This window comes from Girardinichthys multiradiatus, chromosome X (assembly GCF_021462225.1).
Source record: "Girardinichthys multiradiatus isolate DD_20200921_A chromosome X, DD_fGirMul_XY1, whole genome shotgun sequence".
NCBI classification, from domain to species: domain Eukaryota; kingdom Metazoa; phylum Chordata; class Actinopteri; order Cyprinodontiformes; family Goodeidae; genus Girardinichthys; species Girardinichthys multiradiatus.
The window spans coordinates 30,693,494-30,718,534 of NC_061817.1; the positions used below are offsets into that span (position 1 = coordinate 30,693,494).

The 25,041-nt window shown below is 39.6% G+C and overlaps 2 protein-coding genes across 2 annotated transcripts; both read left to right on the plus strand.

The window, feature by feature from the left end:
• Nucleotides 1–521: 521 nt before the first annotated feature.
• On the plus strand, nt 522–17,920 carry LOC124863328 (histone acetyltransferase KAT2A). Its single transcript, XM_047357662.1, has 18 exons — nt 522–810; nt 1,097–1,220; nt 3,181–3,326; nt 3,416–3,505; nt 3,590–3,771; nt 3,865–4,056; nt 7,380–7,486; nt 8,140–8,244; nt 8,810–8,946; nt 11,969–12,177; nt 12,259–12,385; nt 14,017–14,127; nt 14,214–14,357; nt 14,443–14,557; nt 14,637–14,673; nt 14,783–14,846; nt 15,870–15,954; nt 16,208–17,920. The coding sequence occupies exons 1-18, from the start codon at nt 607–609 to the stop codon at nt 16,399–16,401; spliced, it is 2,373 nt and encodes a 790-aa protein (XP_047213618.1). The 5' UTR covers nt 522–606; the 3' UTR covers nt 16,402–17,920.
• Nucleotides 17,921–20,389: 2,469 nt separating this feature from the next.
• On the plus strand, nt 20,390–24,497 carry LOC124863156 (probable ATP-dependent RNA helicase DHX58). The gene is made up of 12 exons (XM_047357419.1): nt 20,390–20,656; nt 20,731–20,950; nt 21,059–21,263; nt 21,354–21,544; nt 21,630–21,743; nt 22,089–22,221; nt 22,348–22,533; nt 22,634–22,884; nt 22,980–23,291; nt 23,382–23,572; nt 23,666–23,765; nt 23,860–24,497. Exons 2-12 carry the CDS (start codon nt 20,774–20,776, stop codon nt 24,043–24,045), a joined length of 2,046 nt encoding a protein of 681 aa, XP_047213375.1. The 5' UTR covers nt 20,390–20,656; nt 20,731–20,773; the 3' UTR covers nt 24,046–24,497.
• The last annotated feature ends 544 nt before the right edge of the window (nt 24,498–25,041 follow it).

Genomic DNA, 25,041 nt, shown 5'->3' on the forward strand with positions numbered 1-25,041 from the left:
ATGTAGGCCAACTAAAGAAAAAAAAAAAAAAAAAAAAACAGCCAGCCTGATCTGTCATTTAATACCCCCACTGTTGCGCGATAAAATGCAAAACAGTACAAAGGTAAGCTATTTTGCGCAGTAAACACTTGAAAAATGCTGAATTTTGCATATTTACTCTACTTTTGCTTAAGTCTGTGTATAAAAAGAATAAACTTTACATAAACATTTTAACAGTAGTAGGAAATGTTTTTGTGTACATGCTTTGATTGCACGGTAGTTTTATTTAAGTTTGTAATGCCATCAAAACTGCATTCATATGTCCAAAGTTGACAGTAATTGTGTTGCAGTTTCCCTGTATATCCACTAGGGGTCAGTATGGACTTGCAGGTTCACTTTTGCTGTTGCTGATAATCTCAGTTTAGAAGATAAATATTATGTTTTACGAATAGAATTTGCTTTTTAACATAGCGTGACATAACATTATTACATCTGAATATAAAACGATTTCTAGGTATACGGTACCGCGAAGTCTGTATGTGGAAAACCCATTTTTCTGACTGCACCTAAAGGCAGCACTGTATGAGCTAATCTGTAGCGGAGGGAGCCTGCCGCCGCAGCGTGGATATGTCGGACCCGGCTACACAGGCCTTACAGCCCCGGCTTCTCCAAGCCCAGTCGAGTGGCTCAGCGGGGTCCGGCACAGGGAACAGCGACCCGGTTAGACCAGGACTTAGCCAGCAACAGCGTGCGAGCCAGAAGAAAGCCCAAGTCCGAGCTTTCCCACGGGCGAAAAAGCTTGAGAAACTTGGCGTATTCTCCGCGTGCAAGGTAGCTAACATGGCTAGCCAAAGTTCACAACAACAAAACAATGATCGGATTGTATCACATTTAATATGCCTAAATTATAGCAAACTATTAACACAGTTAACCAGCATAGCTGCAGAACATTGTAGCTAGCTACGCTGGCAATGAAACAGGCACTTATAATAACCTCAAACCTGTGGAAGGATTTTTCTCCTTGACTAGCTTAATTGATGTCAGTAATTGGCATGCAAAAACGTTAATTGCTATGCAGTTAAAGTCGCTGTTGAGGCTTTTTTGTTCTTATTCTCAGGCCAGTGACACATGCAAGTGCAATGGATGGAAAAACCCGAACCCCCCCTCAGCTACACGGATGGATCTGCAGCAGCAAGCAGCTAGCCTGAGCGAGCCCTGCCGCAGCTGTGGACATGCCCTGGGTACAAACTGACCAGCCCCCCGAATAACAAGGAAGCATTCGGCATTTTACTTGTAGTGGCTCAAACTGCAACGTTGATTCGGTTAATCAATCCTCTAGCAACCCACACACAAATAATGTTTTGCCTTTATATAACTAGAAATGTCCCATAAAGTCTCTTATGTTGGAGTGATGCTCAAGATACGGTATAACTATAAATATGAGGCGCCCCTGTTTATATACAAAAAACATTTTAAGATGATAAAACATTTAAATAGGTAATGGCGAACACAAACATATCCAACTAAATCTGAAATTGTTATTCAAGTGAAAATCAGCAAGTCTTGATTAACATCAAATTAAATATGCCAATTTCTTAAATGTCATCTCAATGTAAATTTACGGCAAATGGGCAATCGATATCCAATTAAATTCATTATTTTTTTTATTAAATCTAATTAATGAAACCTAATAATGTCAGAATTGGGATTTGGGGCTAGTTCCAAATAGTTCAGTTCTGTCCAAAAACTATGCAATACAGTCAGATTCAGTTAATTATAATCTGGCAAATGGCAAAAAACAAGATTTATCTCAGAAAGCCTAAAATCCTCACTTGGGTGTGCTCCTTCATCCTGATGGTGAAGATAAATCATTTCCCTTTAACACAACCGGGCTCAGGATGACCGTCCACAAGTGCCTGAACTAGCTGAGCGTTGAAAGGAGAGGAAACAGACACCACAAGAAGCACTGGAGCATGCATAGTTAAATGAACAAAGAGAACTCCAAGTTAATAGCAGTTATAATTGGAAACAATGCATAAACAGAATGTGGTAAAAGTAAAAATGGAGTTCTTAAAAGATGCTTAAGATGATGAAAAGAGGAAATATCTGAAGACAAGGCAGTTATACCAAATTCTAATTCCAACCTAGATCATTAACCACAATCAAACTGGTACCTCATATCATAACTGCTAATATGATAAATAGATAGTTTAAGCAGCTGGTACACAAAACCTGCCTAAAGCTGACCTAAAGGGGTGTGACCTGCAACGCGTGGCTTTTACCAGAGCAGTCATTTTAGGTGTTGTACATATGGAGAAGAGCTCAGGTATATCTGCAAAGGTATTTTGTCGTTTAGGCGTTGCGTCAACACGGATTCAGGGAAACCAAAAACACAAATTTTTAAATCAGGTCCCAGAGTGGAAACATTTCAAAGTGCCAATTCCATGGCCTTTTCTGAAACCATGACATCATAGCTCCACCTTTCTCTGTAACCCTCATCTGTCTCTTTGCTGCCATGTTGCTGTGTTTACCTTGCATGAGATGTCTGCACATCCCAGCTTTAGATCCATTTTAAAACGGCTATTTATTGCAAAAATTCTTAAAACGTGGCCACACAGCAGCTTTTAGATACTCTTAATGGCTTTAATTTACTGGACAAATTTCTGTCTGGGTCTTGTATGGCCCATTCTGCTAAATCTCTGGTGAGACTATCCTTAAAAGTGTAGCTTTTTAAACTGAGGATCATTCAGCTCCAGACAGTAAAATGTTGGGCAGACATATTGGGTACAGCTTGGGTTCGTTTGCTTCTAATTTATCACTTATTATGCGGAAGTTTTTCTACAGAAGGTTAAAACAAATAATTTTCGGTAAATCTTAAGGACGGAGTTCCACACGCTTCTTTTCCCGGCCCTATTTTATTAAAATTAAATTAGCTTCACTTTATATTATCTTTTTGGATTGTTTGATACTAGTGATTTATCATTTAAGGAATAAACTTGTGTTCTATAGAAAGATCAGATGGAAATTGTTTGCAGACATTATTTTATCTTTGTGAATTTTGTTGTTTTGCTTTGAAGCACCTTGTGAAGGTGAATAATATATTTGTCTGGCCTTGTCTGTCATCTTGAAAAACAGTCTAATGTGGAAAAAGTAGGATTTCTTAGTTGTCTTCTAGCAAAGGATGATGTCTTGTTTTCACAGCTGATCACGTGTCGCATCTGGAGAACGTGTCTGAGGATGAGATTAACAGACTATTGGGAATGGTGGTTGATGTGGAGAATCTTTTCATGTCTGTACACAAAGAGGAGGACACTGATACCAAACAAGTGTACTTCTACCTTTTCAAGGTAGGCCAGAGCTTAATTTCAGGGCTGCATTGATTTTAATGGTCAGAGTAGACAGTAGACTGCTCAGTGTTTTCTCTTGTTTCCTAAAGCTGCTGAGGAAATGCATCCTACAGATGAGTCAGCCTGTTGTAGAGGGATCCCTCGGAAGCCCACCTTTTGAAAAGCCCAACATCGAGCAGGTAATTTAAAGCATCTTAGAACATACCCAAGTTTTAAGAATGCTTTTTTTGTTTTGCTAATTTTGTCCTTCCTTCATTATGCAGGGCGTTTTGAATTTCGTACAGTACAAGTTCAGCCACCTTGCCCCAAAGGAGAGACAGACCATGTTTGAACTGTCAAAGATGTTTCTCATATGTCTGAATTACTGGAAGCTTGAGACACCAACACAGTATCGTCAGCGTACCCAGAAAGATGACGCAACAGCATACAAGTTGGACTACACCAGGTGTGTGGCTGAGTTTATAGAAAGAAAGCATGTGTTTATATACCTGATTTAGGTTCTATATATAACAGCAGTGTTTATCTCCATTGCTGCCAGGTGGTTGTGCTACTGCCACGTCCCGCAAAGTAACGACAGCTTGCCGCGCTATGAGACCACGCAGGTGTTTGGCCGAAACTTGCTCAAGTCCATCTTTACGGTTACTCGCCGCCAGCTCCTGGAGAAGTTCAGAGTGGAGAAGGACAAACTGCTGCCAGAGAAACGCACACTTATTCTTACGCACTTTCCCAAGTAAGGGCAGCTTCTCCAGTGCTCATATTTAATGGGGTTAGTAGCTGTGCTTGCAGGTGAAGCAAGGTTGTAGTTGGGGGTTCTGCACCAGAGTGGAACTGGATCTCATTTTACTTGTGGCAGCTCCTCCATCCACCTGACATTGAGTTGTTATGAACTGGTCGACTGTTTGTTTCATCATGAGGAAAGTAACAGAAAACATCCACAGTATTAGAGGAGGTTATTCATTTAAAAAACAACTGAATAATAGCAGTTTAACTTCATCGTTTAATCAGTCATTATCTAGAGAGGAATTTTCATACACAACAAGGGCAACACAAAGTGCTTTACATCAGATAAAAACAGGAGGCAATGAAAACAAGGCTTTTTATTGCCTCCTAGGCAAATATGCTATTATAACAAAATGTAAAAATATGTGCAATAATACAGGTGGCGTTAGTTTAAACTTATTAAATCTACACAATATATTGAATCACAGTAAGAGGAAGAGCTACTCCAGGAAGAGTATAGCTGTGCTTTTTACAGCTAATGGAGATCAAAATAAATACAAATACAATGATCATAGCAGTATTCATATATGCAATACCACAATTAGAATGAGCTTGTTGGATTCAAAGTTAGGTAGGAAGTTATATTTCAAGCATTCTGCGTGCATGTTGAGTGTATTCTTATTGGTCGGGAAAGTTGTGAGGACATTGGGATAAAGGAAAACAAAGAGTCATGAACCAGAGTTAATTAATATTATTACCTCAATATTCAGCAATAGTATCACCTGTTTTTTTCACACTATGCAGTCTTAGTTTTAATGATGGTGAGAAAAATTCTCTAAACATAGATTCTAACGTTGGTTAGTGTTAAAACAAAGATCACAAAAAATAAAAAGTGAAATAATGAATTAATAGAAAATAATTAAACTAATATCTACATTTAATTCAAACAAGTGTTACATAAGTAAATTTGTCACAGCAGTGCAACAAAATAAATCAGTGTAAAATATGTTTACTGTGTATAACTATAGTAAATAAAATTAAAACTATATACACTACCAGTCAAAGGTTTTAGAAAAAATATCTGATTTAATAATGTCCTTTATGTTTATGACTATTTATATTGTATATAGATTCTCTCTGAAGGCATCAAAACAATGAATTACCACATGGAATTATGCAGCAAACAAAAACTTGTAAAAAACTTTAAATGTGTTATATTTTAGATTCCTTAAAGTAGCCGCCCTTTGCTGTGATGACTAAAATATTAACCTTCGACCGTCTCTCAATGAACCTCTACGAAGTTCTTTCAAGACTCTTTGGAAAACCATTTCAGGCGACCACCTCATGAAGCTCATGGAGAGAACGCCAAGAGAGCAAAGCAGTCATCAAAGCAAAGGGTGGCTAGTTTGAAGAATCTAAAATATAAAAATGTTATTTCACACTTTTTGTTTTCTTTTTAATTGCATGTGTGTTCATTCACAGTTTTGTTGCGTTTGGTGAGAATCTACAATGTAAGTACTCATGAAAATAAAGAGACCCATTAAGTGAGAAAGTTTATCCAAAACCTTTGACCAAAAATGTATATAAATAAAGATAAACTACAAATAGGAATAATTGTGTTGCTAAAAGTTGAAGCAAAATCATCTTTCAAACTTCAAGCTGTTAAAAAACATTAATAGGCTCCACCTGCTCAAATTATGGATCCCATGGATTTTTATGCATTATAGAAAATAACTTTTGCAAAGGATCTGAGGGATTTGGATGGCTTGTGTCATAAAAGCAGATGTTGTTAATTAGTGGAGCTAAGATCCTTTTTAAATACTTAAATATCTATTAACACTAGAACTCCCGAGCCCGTCAATTTGACGGCGAGCATTCTGGATGCGAGGGCGGTGATGACATCATCGCATTACATTGGTCAGAATGCTAAAGGTTTTCTTGCACGCTATAAAATGATGGTTTTGACAAGAATTAATAATAGTATTTGATCAAAATCTATTATGTTTTATTATTATTTATAAATAGTACTGAAAAATAATACAGAGTAGTGGGTACATTTGAAAAAAAAGCTTTACTAATCTGATCAAAAGCTGGACAGCTCCATGTTATGCCCCCCTTTCACTTCATGGACATAAACTAGTGCTAAAAATGCCTTCAGCTCATCCACACTCATGTCTGAGGAGGAATCATCTCCTAAAACTCTGCGGGCCTCAGCCACCCTGAAGCCAAGAACGTGGATGAGCATTTCGGCATCCACCAAGCAGAGGAACGCGGTCTGGGCATCTTGGATCTGGCGTTCTGTCAATGCGTTCTGGCTCTAACGCCTCCCTCTACTTTCTTCCTCTCCTACCACTGTCCACACAGTGCCATCCTTTCCTACCTCCTCCTCTTTCCAAGGTGTGCGCTCGTCTTGCGATGAAAACGCTGTAAAGCGCAGAATATATTGTTGTCACTGGGCTACTATATCTATGACCTAACTTATTGTTTATTTCTTTTTCCATTATCAGTACCTTGTTTTGTAGTTTCTCTCCTGCCAGTGAGTTGGATTGCTGGGTTTATAGCTGGGGACTGGGGACCTGGCTCGTCTCCCTGTCTCTGAACCTGCGCTGATTGTGGCACTGTTGCTGTATAGTTTATATATTATTAGTTTACTAATCTAGAAACTATAGCCTAATATGATAAAATCGTTACATAGGCTAGTCTTTTACTACCTTGAAATAATGCGCCACAACCTCCTTGCTAACGGGACGACTCGTGTTTTTTATCCGGGGGAGGCTCACTCTCTGACCCGCTGTCACTGGAACTGAATGCTGACCAAGAGCCGTCAGAATCCGTCTCGACCCTAGAATCACAATCATCTAATGTTTGAAGCATTTCCAATGCCTCTTGAGCACAAAATATCCTTCTAGAAGCCATTTGTAGGATGCTAACAATCTCCTTCTTTGACTGTTCTAGAGTGGCGGTTGCTAGGCAACGCTCGCGCGTATAGTCAGCTGCGGGAAATAAATATCAATGTAAATAATAGGGCCGTCAAAATAGCGGCTATGGTAGTTAGAGGTAGAAATACTTAGATCTTTTATTTACTTTTTTAAAAATAGAGACATAGGAGCACAAAAGACACAGGTTTAGAAAAAGTCAGGATGCCAGGAAGATAAGAGTTTTAATAAACCAGAGTTATGGCATGTTAAACTTTCAAAACCGTCAAATTGACGGCCCTGGGGGTTCTAATGTTAAATGCAAATGAAAATATTTTTAAAATCTATGGGTACCCATATATTTTTTCGGCCCTGTTAATCTTTTAGGTCTGTTATATGTATGCGTGTGCGTTTTCAGGTTCCTGTCGATGCTGGAAGAAGAAATATATGGTGAAAATTCACCCATATGGGAGGCGAGCTTCACCATGCCAGCCTCAGACAGCACGCAGATTGGACATCAGACCGGTGAGGCGGTGGTGGAGTCTTGAGACAGATTTAATCAAAATGTGCAATTTATGTTTAAAAATGTATTTGTTGTTTTTATGATGTGGGTTTTGGGCTAAAGGGTAAAAGGTAAAATTGTTGATCTTCAATAAGAAAACAGAACAGTTTAGTTTTAAAAGTGTGTGTTTTAATTATGAACTGGTCTCTTTCTAACAATGTCTTTATACATGTACACCTTCAGCAACTAGCCATTTCATTAGGAACACCCACAGAGACCCCAGTCACTTTCTTGCAGACCAATCACAGCTCAGATAAAAACATCTCTGGTTATAGTGGCTGTGGTACTTGGCCTATAGAAGAAAATCTGTCAATCTTTGTCCAACCAGATTACTAAATTAAAACACCATGTCAAGTTTATTTGATTTTACAGGAATGTTTTAAATGCCTTCAGTTGTAATGCTTATTTATATTACCTGGATTTTTTGGGATTGTTAAATTTTATTTTAAATGTTCATAGGTCCAAATATTTTAGAAAAACACATAGGCTGTCCTATTTTTTACCTTACTGTACACTTGCAGAAACTATGTTAGTGACCCATCTGAGTTTGAATACATTGGGTCTAACAGTAGACACAGTGGTGTGGTTTGTAACTTAGTGTGCCTTTTGTTTGCAGTGATCAGTCCTGCTTCAGGGTCTGGGTCTCCTGCTTTGTCCAAATGTCTGAACAGCACCTCCTCTCTGGGCAGCACTGACATGGGAGGTGTAGAGCCCATCACAGGTCAGTGAATGACTCTCCTTTGCTCTAATTTCTCTTTAACACTGTGTTCAATCTCTTGTGAACAATCATGCAGACTTGCAACTAATTAAAATGTGTCATCTAAAAATAATTTAAGTTTAAATTCTATGCCTGAATGTTTTTTTAAAGTTTCCTTTAAATGTCGTTGTTAAGGTACCCTTATTCCTAAATATTGGCTTAACAACTATTAGGTTTATGAGAAATTCATTTTTTATTGTAATTCTTTGTTTTCATTAACCAGAGATTCGTGGCAATCTTGAAAGTAGAAAGAAAATAGTGCAGTTTCCAGACTTCATTCTCTATTCACTGTTTGAAAGGGAAACATTTAAATTTCTAAAAACATTAAGGTCCCTTTGCAAACCCAAAATGTTGGGTACCTAAATGACCAAAATATGTAATAGAGATCAAATAGATAGTATTTGATGTCTAAACTGAAAAACACACGGTGGTAACTTATATTGTTTTGATCTAGCCCTTTTCACAAAATGTAACATATTAAAAGGTCTATTCATTGTTTTACACTGAGAAACGCCACATCCTCTTTTAGGGGACAAACGCAAACTTCCAGAGGCATTGACGCTGGAAGATGCCAAGAGGATCCGTGTGATGGGGGACATTCCTATGGAGCTGGTGAATGAAGTCATGATGACGATCACTGATCCTGCAGCTATGCTCGGACCGGAGGTCAGTTCTTCTAAACTCCATTCAGAAATGAGACTCTTTCCTTTTAATATGAGTGAACCACCCACCCACCAACACACAAATATTTCAAATGGTTAAAATGCGAAAACAGGTTACTGTTACATGAATGTGGCCTGACTACTTTGATGTTGGATCCAGTCTGGATTTAATAAAGTAATTATGATTCTGTCTTGAGATATACTTTTTGTAGAGCACACCTGCCATGGCGCATGTCGGCAACCAGCTTCTCTACATGGTATTCCCGAAATGCTGCGGCAGGATTTGTGAAAAAAAGAAAATATCCATGAATCATAACCAAATGTTTTGTGTGTAAACCAGCCTTCTCACTGTACACATGTAGCTGGGTATTTAAAAAAACCAATATCTCCCCTACATCGTCGTCTTCCGCTTATCCGGGACCGGGTCGCGGGGGAAGCAGATTCAGCAGAGACACCCAGACGTCCCTCTCCCCAGACACCTCCTCCAGCTCCTCCAGGGGGAGCCCAAGGCGTTCCCAGGCCAGCCGAGAGACATAGTCCCTCCAGCGTGTCCTGGGCCGTCCCCTGGGCCTCCTCCCGGTGGGACGTGCCTGGAACACCTCCCGAGGAAGGCGTCCAGGAGGCATCCGATATAGATGCCCGAGCCACCTCAACTGGCTCCTCTCGATGTGGAGGAGCAGCGGCTCTACGCCGAGCCCCTCCCGGATGGCCAAGCTCCTCACCCTATCTCTAAGGGAGTGCCCGGCCACCCTACGGAGGAAGCTCATTTCAGCCGCTTGTATCCGGGATCTCGTTCTTTCGGTCATGACCCAAAGTTCATGGCCATAGGTGAGGGTAGGAACGTAGACCGACCAGTAAATCGAGAGCTTCGCTTTTCGGCTCAGTTCTCTCTTCACCACAACGGACCGGCACAGCGCCCCCATTACTGTGGCAGCCGCACCGATCCGTCTGTCGATCTCCCGACAAGACCCCGAGATACTTAAACTCACAAGCCATCCTTTTCCAGTCGAGAACCATGGCCTCGGACTTGGAGGAGCTGATCTTCATCCAAGCCGCTTCACACTCGGCTGCGAACCGCCACAGCGCATGCTGTAGGTCTTGGCTAGAGGGGGCCAGCAGGACCATGTCATCTGCAAAAAGAAGAGACGAAATCCACTGGTCCCCAAACCAGACCCCCTCCAGCCCTTGGCTGCGTCTAGAAATCCTCTCCATAAAAGTTATGAACAGGACCGGCGACAAAGGGCAGCCCTGCGGAGTCCAACATGCACCGGGAACAAGTCCGACTTAGTGCCGGCAATGCTGACCAAACTCCTGCTCCGCTTGTACAGAGACCGGTTGGCCCCTAGTAAAGGGCCCCCGATTCCATACTCCTGGAGCACCCACTGGGTTCAGGGATTGCCGCCGCGACAGGCACCACAGACCTTACGGCCACAGCTACGGGCGGCAGTATCGACAATAGATGCGGAGAACATGGTCCACTCGGACTCTATGTCTCCAACATCCCTCGGTATCTGGTCAAAGCTCTCCCGGAGGTAAGAGTTGAATACATCCCTGGCCAAGGGCTCCGCCAGACGTTCCCAGCAGACCCTATATTGTTTTTAAAAATAATATCGTACACACGTGAGGTTTCTGAGAAAGGTTTTTATCCAAACCAACCCACAGAAATATGCCATTGAGCGTTGTGTTAAGCACTGCAGACGCATAGGGGGCAGTGTACTGCAAAAATTAAACCTATGTCAGCCGATCAGAATCCTTCAAAACAATCACGATTTCCTGTTGGGTATAAAACATGGCACCAGGAGGTTCGTTTGTGTGGACAGAATTGAACTTCTTTTAAACGCAGTTTTAGAATATAAAGCTGATAAAACACAAGATAGTGTCGATTGGGAATCATTAATTTTTACTCCACTGTACCGCCGAGTCTATAAACAATGGTCGCACATTTGACGTCAGCGCCGCAATATTTGTCGCAGACAGTGATGCGCCAAACTGTAAAAGTCTGTTTGAACATGGACAGTCACAGGCTCAAAAACTGAGTTTTTATAAATCTCCACTTTGGCCGAAGTTTTCAGAATTATTCGTTTTTAGTTGTAGAGTTTATGTATGGATGAAAAACCAAAACACATCAAAAGTTATTCGTTTTCCCAGATATCCTCCCATGTGTGGACAAGGCCTCAGTTGGATTTGTAACCTAAAAGTTTAAACTTGTCTCAAATGTCTCAATGAGTAAGGATTTTAAAAACAGCTGGAGGGCACACAAGATGAATTTGTATGGGCCAATTTATTGTATATTGTACTTGTTAGGAATGACATCTTTGAATTTAATGCTTAAAAGCAATGATCGAATATATGAAATCATCAGAAGGTAATTTATTTCATACATTTTCTTCTAAGCAACCAACATTTACTGTAATCTTTTGAAGTGGTTTCATTAAATATTTCTCCAGATTCTTTTAAGAATCAAGAGATACCAGGGCATCATTATCTCAAAGATGTGAAAAACCCAGATAAGCACATGACTAAAGAGGTTTCAGGCCTAAAGAAAGCTAAGCACAGCAGTTAAACTTGCACACAACATAAAATATTTGTCTGTTACGGTTTGATAAAACTCTAGCTTCTTTGAATTTTTGCGTCCATTTTGTAATGAAATGATTCAATGTTTACTGTTAAGAAGCCTGGGAAAGCACATAAAAAAACACCTTCCTATTAAACATTTCAAATACAGAAACTGTGATGAAAAATTATTTATAACAATAAGGAGCCAGTGTTCTTTAGAAGGCCTGCAGAAAGTTGGGAATAGGCCACTTAAAAAAACAAAACTGTTGGATTTGTTGGATGAAAACATGAGGAAATGTTGGGTGATTCAGTTGATTTGGACAAAAATGCCATAAGGTTCTTATAATAACATAAAACATCCCAAATGTTTGAATGATACAGAGCCTCACAAAACCAGAATGACTAAAATGTTGTGTATATGCAATCCAGTGTCATTGTTTTTGTATAAATCTCATAATTAACGTTTCTAGACTAATTTGCTGACGCCTAATGCTGCCCGTGATGAGACCGCAAGACTAGAGGAGAGACGAGGCATCATAGAGTTCCATGTCATCGGAAACTCCCTTTCCCAAAAGTCCAACAAGAAGATCCTGATGTGGCTGGTTGGCCTTCAGAACGTCTTTTCCCATCAGTTACCCCGCATGCCCAAAGAGTACATCACACGACTCGTGTTTGACCCGTGAGTCAATGTTTTCCTTCTTTGTTGGACATCTTTTGTTTTTTCCTGGCAAACCTTCCCTGATAGTCCCTATTTTCACAGGAAGCACAAAACCTTAGCCCTCATTAAAGATGGCCGTGTCATTGGAGGCGTCTGTTTTAGGATGTTTCCCACTCAGGGCTTCACAGAGATCGTCTTCTGTGCTGTCACATCCAACGAGCAAGTCAAGGTAATTATGACCTACAGTGCTGTGAAAAAGTATTTGCTTCCTTCCAGGTTTCTTTTGTTTTTTTTGGGGTTTTTTTCTTGACACCCCTTAATGTTTCAGTTGTACTTTTTGAGCCTCGTTGAAGAGTCTTTAAGCATTAAGTGCCATTTTAAGGCCTTGATGTAGCATATCAATCAGATTTAAGTTCGGGCTTTGATTAGGCCAATCATAAACCTTGATGTTTTTTATTTTTTATTTTGACCTATTCAGAGGTGGACTTGTTGGTGTCTTTTGGACAGAGCTGGCCCAACATAACCATACTAGGGATCTCCCATAAATATTTGAATTTTTATATTTTTTTTATCAAGAATGAGAATACTATTACATTTGATTTAAATTAAAAGATTTAAATTGAAAATTTGAAATTAAGATTTTTTTTTTTTTATTAATGTCCCGACGGGAAATTAGTTTTGCAGCAGACTTCATAGTCACAAAAAGACACGGTCACATATGACATCAACAGTCACTCTCTTAGCACAACATAATTACAAGCTTCAGGAGAGATACAACGACCATTAGCACATATTAATACTCCCAGATGCTGTTAATACAGCTTAGTACATGAGAAATTAAAGGCATTACATGCATTACAGTTCAAAAGGCCTGGGAGGTGATCTAGTCTGGGTAGTGCAGTTCTATCCAGGGAGATGAAGCTCAGAAATGGCAGCAGGAATGAAAGAACCCCTGGCACGCCTTGTTCTCATCTTAGGCATCCCAAAACAGCGGCCAGATGGAAGGAGGTCAAACTCCCTATAAAGTGGGTGTTCAGGACAGTTAAGGATACATTTAAGCTGTAGTTCTTACTCGCTTATTGTATATGTTCTGGAGCTGGCCTTGCTGCACTCCGGTCACCCTGCTTGCCACATTATTGAGCCGCATCAGCCTATTTTTGCTAGACAAGGCAAGGTAACTCGATAAAACACTGATAAAAAAAAGAGTCATTAATATATTACAAACATTAAAGGAACTCAGTTTTCTCAAGACAAAGAGGCACTGCTGGACATTTTTGAACACTGCAAGTTGGTCCAACTTCAACTTATTATCAATAACAGTTCCCAAATACATCTTTGTCCTGAATGATTGTGCAAGAGGTGTTCAAAGTCAATGAGCATATCTTTTGATACATTAATTGACTTTAATGACAAACATTCTTTGCACCAAGTTATAAAATCATTTACTACAGCACCATGCTCAGTTTCACTGTCGTTTTAAAAGACTTAATATAATGGAGTCACCAGCAAACTTCAGAATATGCCTCTTCTCATGGGTGCTCCTACAAGAATTTGTGTAGAGAATGAACAGCATTGAAGAAAGATTCTCTATAAAAACACATAATTAAATGATATTTGATTATTTCATTTCATCATATATTATTTGATTATTTTATGGGACATTTCCTGATATATTTATTTAATTTAGTCCCTTTTGGCCCTCCATCACCCTCGGCGAACATCTAAATCTTGATCTTAATTGAGGCAGCTGAGGCCTTCAGTGCTTTAAATGTTGTTCCGGGTTCTTTTGGCTCCCCCTGAATGTGTGTTTGATGTGCTCTTTCAGAAAAAGATTTGACATTGAATTTTTGTTTTTTTAAGGGTTACGGCACCCACCTGATGAACCACCTGAAGGAGTACCACATTAAACACAACATCCTTTATTTCCTCACTTATGCTGACGAGTATGCCATTGGCTACTTCAAAAAGCAGGTACTGCGGCCACAGCAACTTTATCTGTGCTCCTGCTGACTCCTGTCTACTTAGCCTTTAAACTATTTTTTTTTTATTCCACGTAGGGGTTTTCCAAAGACATTAAAGTGCCGAAGAGTCGATACCTGGGATACATCAAAGACTACGAAGGAGCAACCCTGATGGAGTGTGAGCTAAACCCTAGAATCCCCTACACAGAGCTTTCTCACATCATTAAAAGACAGAAGGAGGTATGCAAGGATGATATCTTTATTGCAGAAAGAGTGGCTGTATTGGTGTTTTAAATCATTTCTAATTCTGACATGATCATTGTAGATTATTAAGAAGCTGATTGAGAGAAAACAGAGTCAAATCAGAAAGGTTTACCCAGGTCTCACCTGCTTCAAAGAGGGTGTACGACAGATTCCAGTGGAAAGCATCCCTGGAATAAGTGAGTTTTCATAAGGTGTAAACTGACCAGAACAATTAAATTATTTATCTTATGGCTAAGAGATTTGTATTCCTTTCAGGGGAGACAGGCTGGAAACCCAGTAACAAGGACAAAGGGTAAAACACTATGTATAGGTTGCATTTATTTATTTTATCCTTTCATTGTTGAGATTGCATTTAGACTGTCATCTGCATCATTTATAGCTTAATAGATGATGTTTTGCAGGAAAGAGGTGAAGGACCCCGATCTGTTGTACAACTTGCTGAAGAACCTCCTGGCACAAATAAAGGTTAGAGTCACTTGCCAACAGACACCTGTCAACAACACTGAGACTAATACCAGGGTTCCTATGCAGGCTTGACAAGCATAGAATCTGTATCATTTTCCGGGTCTGGATCGCTATGGGAAAGAAGAAAATATAGAATACAAAGTTTTAAAGTAGTTCAGTTTTTCTTTTAAGATTGTGTTCCCACTGTTCCTTTTGTAAGATCCGTCATTTGCTAATTTTAGTATTTTGCAGCAGAAACCTCTCCACAGTTTCAGAAGCTGCTGCAACAGTTTTCTTTTCAGAATAAAACAAACAAATTCTCCTCTGGCTGACAGGAAATTAATAAAGACACACGCAGCAGTCAAAAAGTTGCTCTAAGGTTTTTCTTTTTTCAGCTAGTGCACAGAAGCCACCTTGTGGTAGCATTAATTAAACATTACAGTAACAGTCGACCTTTTCAGTAGTAACTTTTCAGTTTGTTTTGTCATAAAAAAACAAGAAAAAGAAAAAAGAAGCCCTCTTGTGCAATAAGTATCTTACATTTTTGCTTAGATACGTAATTTTCATGGTTTAACATTGGAAAAGTTAACAGAAAGGAACCTGAAAAGCAGGAATCCAAATGGAAAGGTCAAATGTCTCTTATCAACCTCATCCAATGTTTTATTAAATCCTCCACACATGATGAAATTCTTAACAAGCAAAAATCAATGTGCTTTAAACAAATCTTTTGGCTGTTAATTTGTTCAATTTTACTGATACGAGACCAAAAACAGCAACCCCAGTACCACCAGTGGTACCACAGTTTGAGAACCATCTAGGCTTTTCTTATTACCACCACCTTGTGGTACCACAATACATTACAGTCAGTGGTGACAAACGGCATTTAACCGTCAAGTGATTGGATTTTCATTGAAACTGAGTGGTGAGTCCAGTGCAAGCATTTTCCAGGTAAATATGTTTTACTTAAATGTCCAGAATGTTCTTAAAGCGAAGTGGAAAGGTGGATTTATGAATGTAAAAGATTTGATCCTGTTTCCTGGTTAGACTCATCCTGATGCGTGGCCCTTCATGGAACCTGTGAAGAAATCTGAAGCTCCTGATTACTACGAAGTCATCCGCTTTCCCATTGGTGAGAGAGCATCTCTGATAAAATAACCATCCACCTCTTTTTGATAGATTACCTTTGTCTGTATATTTATCCTTACTTTAAAAACCTAAAGCCTGAAATAAAAAGTATATCTAACAATTTTCTCAGTATAATGAAAAGTAAAATATATTCTCATCTGTTGCCACAGTTTGATAAGCCATTTCACAACCGTGTCACAGATTTGTGACTCCATAACAATATTTAAGTGTTTTTCTTCTTCATTTTGCATTCATAGACCTGAAGACCATGACAGAGAAACTGAAGAACAGATACTATGTGACCAAGAAGCTCTTTATTGCGGACCTACAGCGAATCATCAGCAACTGCCGCGAGTACAACCCTCCAGACAGCGAGTACTGCAAGTCTGCCAACACCCTAGAGAAGTTCTTCTACTTCAAATTAAAAGACGGTGGCCTGATAGAGAAATAAACTACTGCTCATGTGAAAAAATATTGGCACCATTGTCATATCTGGGTTCAGAAACAGATATGAATACCATACATTTTGCAGGGGAGTTGTGGGACTTGAGCAAAGTCAGCTGAGCATTAATAGTGTCAAACTGATATCCTCTTCAAGTCTTCTTCTAACATTTCCCAGAACTCAGCCGGAGTGAATCATTCATGCCTCATGGAGAGTACCAAAGTCTTACAGGTCCAGGATTTAAAACTGCTTCTGCTCTCGCTGTTATTTACTGACGCATATTTATTGTCATTGATGATGGTTTAATTGCATAAAACAAGTCACAGGAGACATTGTAGGTGTTAGAAAACTGAATATCGGGACCTAAAGCCATGTTGCCTTTTGTTACTGAAAGACACTTGAACATCCCAGCCAGTTTCACGGGTGTGAAGTTGGCCTTTCTCAGAGGATTCGTTTGGAGAGTGACAGTACTTTGCTCAAAATACTGAGTCCACTTGAATCGGCCATTAATTGAGAAATGTATATAGTTGTTACTTGGTTATGATGTGAAAATAGTTGATTTTCTTTTTTCCTCGAATACTGGTCCGTCATTTTCCTTTTGATTATAGAGTAACCATTTTTATTATCAGTTAGGAAAACAGTTTTTAACACATTGTTTACTCTAAACAATTTGACTGCACATCCAAACTGTGCTAACCGATAGATTTGGTTTCTGATTTTTCCTGTGCCAAACTAAGCAATTTCCAGAAGGCAAATGCTTTCATGATCACATCATGATACACTTTCATAATATCCAAGAAACTCTTCAAGTATTGCAAGGTTTTGTAACACATGCAATGTCCAGGTCTCATTTGGCTTCGCTTTGAAATGCCTCTACTGGTGAACCACATGCGTTGGCCCCGATTTAGTTTTTTTTTAATCAGTTTTCACAAACATGATACAAATAGTTTTTTGCATACAGCCACAATGTTTTGTTTGTTACTTGTTTGCTGGATCACGTTCGCTGGGGAGAATCTAACCAGTAAGACTTCCAGAGTATTCGGGCTTTAGGTTGAGCATTAAGACATTGATTTATTTCTCACACCATATTGACTGCACACAACAGTTTACATTTGTCCTTTTCCAAAATGACTTACTTTGTTTTTGCTGTTTACTCATTTGCTATTTACTCAAACAAATTGTTTTCAATTATTAGTCAGTGTCAAAGTGCTTCCTGAGATGCATCCAGTTTTTCAGGGAAGTAAATGTCAAATGCTGACTGATTCAGCTTATTGAATGTTTCATTGACACTGTATGTATGTATGTATTTATGTGTGTGATAATCTTTTATTTTGTACTTGAAGAGCTTTGTTGAAGTGATATCAGTGCTTCATTGTTCAGGGTTTTCAATAATGCGTTTCACCTTAAATCCACCTATGCTGCATTTCAATCCAGTAAAAGAAGCTTCAGTCGGAGTGAAGTTTTCGGTTGTTGAGTTGAATGCAATTTACTGTAAAACTGTTCATGACAATAAATGACTTTTTTTATATATGCATAAAATATACATTTACGTTGGCACAAACAAACTATTTTAGTCAATGTTACAAGCTTATTGAAAGTGATTCTTAAATAGATTTTTTGTATACACACACACACACAACTATGTTTTTCAGGTTATTTCAACATCTGACTCACTCAGTAGTTGAAGAAAACAACTCAAGTTCAACACGTCATTTAGCTTGGAGTTCATCCAAGAGAATAATCTAGGGAAATTCCACTTTTAAAAAATATAGGAGTTGATAAACTGTATTTAAATTTTTAGTGTGACAATAAGTAGAATTTGTGAAAGATTTAACCTGCTTTAATAGGGGCGTTGGAAAACGGACAGGATCGGGGCCTCTTCTGCTGTAAAAGTGGTCCTGTCTTGGTGAAGACAGATACATTTCATGTCATCCTGCAAAGCCAGTGCAAAAAGAGTTGTAGTTGTACTTGCATTGACAGCTGGTTGCCTTCTTAGTTTCTCTTTCTGCTTCACAATTATGCCCTGGTTTGTGTAAAATAAATTGAAGTTTGTGGTTGTACCATAAACCTGAAAAGGTAGATAGAGTATGGACACTTTTGCAAGGCGTTGTAAATTTTCTTTTTGTCTTGGGAACACCATCGGACCCCCTAAAGTGAGCTGGAGAGGAATCTTTGGGTTCCCTTCCTGGACCTGTTTCGTCCTCAACCAAATCTTGGAGAAGTGGATGAATGAATGGATGTGCCTTTCCTGTTGAGAGTGCAGGTTTTTTGTTTCTGTGTACTTGATTGCGCATATTGGTTGAAAAAGTCCATAAATATCTGCCCATGGTTTAAACAGGATACATTAGACTCTATTATCTGTTGTTTTTTTTTTTTACATGGGCAGTACATATTAATAGACTTCACTGTGAAGGGATCTGGTGTTTCAAAGTCACCTGTTTCATACCGATTAGGTTGCAAATAGCTCTGCTTCAGCTAGACAGTAATATGAGTTATTACCGTACATAAAATGATCCAGGTAGGCTCATATTTTTCACCATATTACTGTAAGAAAAATATTTGTGTCATTGGATACATTGAGCGAAACTAGAACTGATCCAGCATTGTGTTTGTACTTAAACAAATGTTTCAGCATTAGAAAACCAGAAACTGCCAGCAGCTAAATGGGTGTGTCTCCTGCAAGGCTTTGGGTTTCACTTTCCCAACATCATAAAGAAAAACAAGCATGCACTGCTGTTAAGGTTCTGCATGCAAAACCTTAAAGCTTGTTGTGGCCTTGCAGATATTTTAACAGTTTTGCACATTTGTAACATCCCATGTTAGATTATATATAACGTTTGTGGGAGAGCTGCTCCATATGTGTGGGATTTTGGTCTTTGGTGGCATATACAGAAGACTTGTTTCTTCTGACAGATTTTCACATGCTTCTCTGGTAGCGGGTGCCTCAGGAATTTAATAAACCTTTTCTAACCCAAGATTTTTAAAAACACTATTTACCGAAGGAGGTTCTTATCCATGGCACAAGTCATGCTTCTGGTGGCCTAAGTTGCACCTGTTTTCTTGAAGGACCCATTTGGGGATCATATAAAGTGGATGATGAAGCAGATCCATGAATACATGAACCTTCCTACTGACGTGAGACTCCGAGAATGTGGCACACAAGAATATGAGGCAGATGTGATTCTGGAGCAGCGAGGTAAGACTGGTTGGATTTAATTGTTCCATTGTTGTTGTAGAGACTTGGTGAAAAGAGGCATTCTGGTCATTGAAGTATACAGAAGACTTGTTTCTTGTTTTTTTTTTTACATTTGGCTTGATGCATGCAGCTTTTACTGCTATGGCTCTATCAAACAGCTGTTCCAAACATGAATAAGATGCATTCATGATAATGTTTATTTGCGAACCGTCTTGCTGGTCTAAGTCAAATTGTGTACTTGTTAAAAGCAACCCCACAATACACCGGCAACCCTTTTTTTCATTTTTGTGTTTGTTTTATAAGTGGGCGTGTTTCTTTTTGGTTGTTCCTAATTTATGGTGTGAACTGAGTCAAAAAGAGCTTCATTTTTCTGTTTACTCAGTACAGTTTGCTTATAAACTCATAAATTAATATTTCTATGCATCTAGGTATTCATATTTTGTTATTGTTTATACTTGTTCAGTTTATTCTTGGAACTGGTTGCTGAAAAGGATTTTCTTTATTACCTTTATGCTGCATGTTATTTGTTGCAGCTTAATTATTTAAAATAATGTAATCAGAGTAACTCTGTAACAAAAGCAAATGAAAACAAACAGCAGGAGTTAGAAGATACATAAAAGGTTTTGTATATGAGCTGTAACTTGCTGTGAGTTTTGTTTTCCTGGTGTTTGAACAAGAGAGGGCCCAGTTAGGGCACATTGAACTGACCCAGATGTGCAACATTTAACAGATTTGTGCTTCAGGCCACAGACTGAATAAATATATATAGATGTAATTCATAACTATGGGTATGGATAGTATTTTATTTTGATGGAGGTTGTAAAATACCTTCTCTTGGGTGAACTAGGATCAGGTTTCCTGTGTCATTGCATAATTACTTCAAAGCGTTGCTCTTCCAGAGTCTCCCTCAGTAGGGCCACATGTCTGAGGTCAAATGATTTTTGCTTTCGTTTTCCAGTTTAAACGTCACACACTTAAGATATTTAAAACCCCACCACCTGCCTTGTGAAGTGACAGTAGAGAAGGAGAAGCTGAAAACATAGAACCGATCTCTCTTACAGCTAACCGGTAAGTTAAAATGCCTCACTTGTTTATAACATAGATTATTGATACTGAGTATATCCCTTATGCTTCCCTCCCAGAATGCTTGCTGTATTTTAGCAGTTTCCCAAGACTAAGCGCAGGATGGCTGATTTTGAACTGCGTGCCTACCAAAAGGAAGTGGTTGAAAGGGCGCTGAACAGAGAAAATGTCATTATTTGGCTGCCAACGGGAGGTGGAAAGACCCGAGCTGCTGTCTATGTGGCCAAAAGGCATCTGGAGAGCACAGCAAATGCTAAAGTAATGGTGCTGGTGAACAAGGTAATAATATATAATATATTCTATAATATATTTTATATAATAACTGTTACCAATTCTGTTTAAACACCACATGTTTTTGGGTTACTTACAATTCATTCATCATCACAGGTTCACCTTGTGGACCAACATTACAACAAAGAGTTTGAGCCTCATCTGGGAGATCATTATAAACTCATGAAGGTCAGTGGTGAGAGTGAGGAGAAGGATTTCTTCGGGATAGTGGTGAAGTCCAACGATGTGATCATCTGCACAGCACAAATTCTGTATAACGCCCTGATTAACAAGGAAGAAGCAAAGCACATTGAGCTCTCAGGTTTGTAAACTTGATCGAGAACATCCCTCGTGATGCTCATTACTGTGCTAAGGCAAAGTAACCACATTCTCCATTTATGATTGCACTCAGACATCACTCTACTGATAATCGATGAGTGTCATCACACCCACAAGGAGTCAACCTACAACAAAATAATGAGATGTTACATAGAGAAAAAGTTGAAAGGACAACGACCAATACCTCAGGTCCTGGGTCTCACTGCGTCACCTGGTACAGGAGGTGCAAAGACCCTGGAAGGTGCTGTGGAGCATGTGCTGGAGGTCAGTTTAACTATTAATTCAGGATTTTACATTTGTTGTCAGTAACTTCTACCACAACATACTTGTTTTCCTCTTCACTTTTCAGATCTGTGCTAATTTAGATTCAGTTATTGTCTCAACTAAAAGCTACACTCCTGAGCTGGAGGAGAAGGTACCCCGGCCCAAAAAGACCTTTGACGTTGTGGAGAAAAGAGAGGAGGTAAGCAAATTTCTTGATTTTTAATACAACAGACAGTATTTAGCTAATTCAGGAAGTTGGGTCTCAAAAAGATGCTGTAACTCCTACTGATGGCCTTTGATATGGATGATATGGCACAACACCCAGGGTGGCTTCTCACAGGGGGCAGAAAAGGACTCTTTTGCAACCAGAAGTGTTGCAAGTGACAGATTTTCACATGCTTCTCTGGTTGCCTCTGGGTGCCTCAGGAATTTAATAAACCTTTTCTAACCCAAGATTTTTAAAAACACTATTTACCGAAGGAGGTTCTTATCCATGGCACAAGTCATGCTTCTGGTGGCCTAAGTTGCACCTGTTTTCTTGAAGGACCCATTTGGGGATCATATAAAGTGGATGATGAAGCAGATCCATGAATACATGAACCTTCCTTCTGAAGTGAGACTCGGAGAATGTGGCACACAAGAATATGAGGCAGATGTGGTGATTCTGGAGCAGCGAGGTAAGACTGGTTGGATTTAATTGTTCCATTGTTGTTGTAGAGACTTGGTGAAAAGAGGCATTCTGGTCATTGAAGAGTGCATCTCTTTTCTTGGCTCTCCTATTACATGTGTATCTTGTGGATCAGGTGTTAGGGAGAACAACAGACTCTTGGCACAATGTGCACTCCATCTCAGAGAGTATAATGATGCCCTGCTCATCAATGACACTCTGCGAATGATGGATGCGTATCGCTCCCTGGAGGAATTCTACAACGCAAAGTTAACCACGGCCATTGATGGAACAGACTACTTCCTGGTGGGGATTTTTCAAGGTGGGAATCCGGAACATTATTTGTTTTGGTTTTCTGCCTCACATGAATTTCTGTGTTCATTACTCAAACATTGTTTTCTGTGTGTTTTTCTGCTACACAGAGAATCAGGTGGAGCTGAAGAATTTTGCCACAAATCATCGCTTTGAGAACCCGAAAATGGCAAAACTTGAGAGCACTCTGCTAAGCCAGTTTGGTCCAGATGTCAATTCTCGAGGAATTCTCTTCTCCAGAACCCGCAGGAGCACCCACTGCCTTCATGACTGGGTCCTTAAGAACAGAACCTTGCAGAACGCTGGGATAAAGGCTGCTATCCTCACAGGGGCTGGTAATGGCATCACCTATATGACACAGGTGTGTCTATAAATGGTTTATTCCAATGTAAAGCTTTTTCCTCTCTGTAGCAACCCTCCAAAAAGGCTTAAGACATATTTTATGTACTCTCGTAGCACGAACAGGCAGACACAATCCGCAACTTCCGAAAAGGTTTGCTGAACCTCTTGATCTCCACCAGCGTGGCTGAGGAAGGCCTCGACATCCCTGAGTGCAACCTGGTGGTACGCTATGGACTCCTTACAAATGAGATTGCACAGCAGCAGGCCAGTGGACGTGCCCGAGCAAGGGACAGCCAGTATTCAGTGGTTGCCCAAAAAGACGGACGGGAGGTCCGCCGAGAGCTTATCAATGAATACCTGGAGGAGCTGACTGGAAAAGCCATTGACAGGGTCCAGATTATGAGTGAGCATGAGTTTCGCAGAAAGGTGAGGATGGAACAAAACATACATTTTTGTTACATTATTTTTTGCTGCTTACCATTTCTGATTTTTTACTTTTTACTTCTCATTTATTAGATAAATGAGCTTCAAACACAGGCCATCATTATGAGTAAAGTTTTAGAGGATCGTAAAACAGAGAAGAAAAATAAATATACTGCTTCTAGAATCAGGATCCTGTGCAGAAACTGTTTTGCACAAGTGGCATCTGGGAATGACTTCAGACTTCTTGAAAACGCTCACTATGTCAACATAAATCCAGACTTTAAGTGAGTTAATCTCTAGCTGATGACATGTTGTGCAAAGTAAACCTCTGTTAAAATATTCTTCCATTCCTAAATGATGTTTTCTTGTTTGCTCAGAAATCACTACAAACTGGGTGGAAAGGTGGCGCTAGAGAGACATTTTGAGGACTGGGAGCCAGGATGCACAGTCAGCTGTAACAATGGCAATTGCAACAAGGTACAGCCAGTGCTCTGCTGAATAATGCAAATAATCATTAGAGGTAATGGTGTTTATTTTGGAATATGAGACTTAGTTCTGTTTCGGTTTACAGGATTGGGGATTTGAAATGAAATACAAGAAGGTGGCCCAACTGCCAAATCTAGCCATCAAGAACTTCGCCCTGGAGACGCCCGATGGAAGGGTCACATTTAAGAAGTGGAAGGATGTTCCTTTCATGGTCGAGGAGTTTAGCTTTCAACACTACTGTGAGGCGAACTTCCCAGACTTGTTTGATTAAGACACAAATTCGCTCAGTGGCTTTTTCTTGACTCCACTTTCCTTTTGTTTCCACTGTATTTTTAGATGAATAAGGTAAGCATCCATTTTACTGTTGGAGGTGCTTAAACATAAGCACATCCTTTTTTTTAAAAATTCACTCCGCGCATGTGAAGTCATGTTATTGCTGGTCGGCCAGTAAGATAGAAACTTAAAACCCCATTACTCACCGATCATGCTTGAAATTAGCGAGACGGCTTTGTTTATGCCCAAGGTCTTGCCCGGGTGCGTGTATAGCACGCTTTTCCTTTGCTTCATTGAACGTCAAAGCAGAAACTAACTTTGGTGTTACATTCAATTCAATTCAGTTCAATTCAGTTTATTTATATAGCGCCAATTCACAACACATGTTGTCTCAAGGCACTTCACAAGAGTCAGGTACATACATTCCAATTAGTCCTAACCATTGAACAGTGCAGTCGGAGTTAGTTATTTATTCAAATTGGATAAAAAGTTTTTCTATCTAAGGAAACCCAGCAGATTGCGTCCAGTCAGTGACTTGCAGCATTCACTCCTCCCGGATGAGCATGTAGCGACAGTGGAGAGGAAAAACTCCCTTTTAACAGGAAGAAACCTCCAGCAGAACCAGGCTCAGTGTGAGCAGCCATCTGCCACGACCGACTGGGGGTTTGAGAGAACAGAGCAGAGACACAAAAAGAACAAAGAAGCACTGATCTAGGAGTACTTTCTATGGGAAGGAAAAGTAAATGTTAATGGATGTAGCTCCTTTAGTCGTTTCACCTAGAAAGAAAGAACAGGTAAACTCTGAGCCAGTTTTCAAGGTTAGAGTCTGAAAGAGAGCACATAGAGTTTGTTACAGTAAAAGCTCAGTCAGTCGCCATGTCTAGGAGAGAGAAAGGGTTAAACACTGAAAGACAGGGCTATGTGGATCATCTGTAGAGGGTGAGCATTAAGCTGTTGCCAGCAGAAGCTCGGACGATTCCCCTCTCCAGAAAGG

Coding starts and splice junctions, on each gene's coding strand:
- LOC124863328 (XM_047357662.1), top strand. CDS start 607: ATGTCGGACCCGGCTACACAGGCCTTACAGCCCCGGCTTCTCCAAGCC. Junction 3,327..3,415: donor TGTACTTCTACCTTTTCAAG/GTAGGCCAGAGC, acceptor TGTTTCCTAAAG/CTGCTGAGGAAATGCATCCT. Junction 14,558..14,636: donor GGAAAGCATCCCTGGAATAA/GTGAGTTTTCAT, acceptor TATTCCTTTCAG/GGGAGACAGGCTGGAAACCC.
- LOC124863156 (XM_047357419.1), top strand. CDS start 20,774: ATGGCTGATTTTGAACTGCGTGCCTACCAAAAGGAAGTGGTTGAAAGG. Junction 20,951..21,058: donor TAATGGTGCTGGTGAACAAG/GTAATAATATAT, acceptor TCATCATCACAG/GTTCACCTTGTGGACCAACA. Junction 22,885..22,979: donor GCATCACCTATATGACACAG/GTGTGTCTATAA, acceptor GTACTCTCGTAG/CACGAACAGGCAGACACAAT.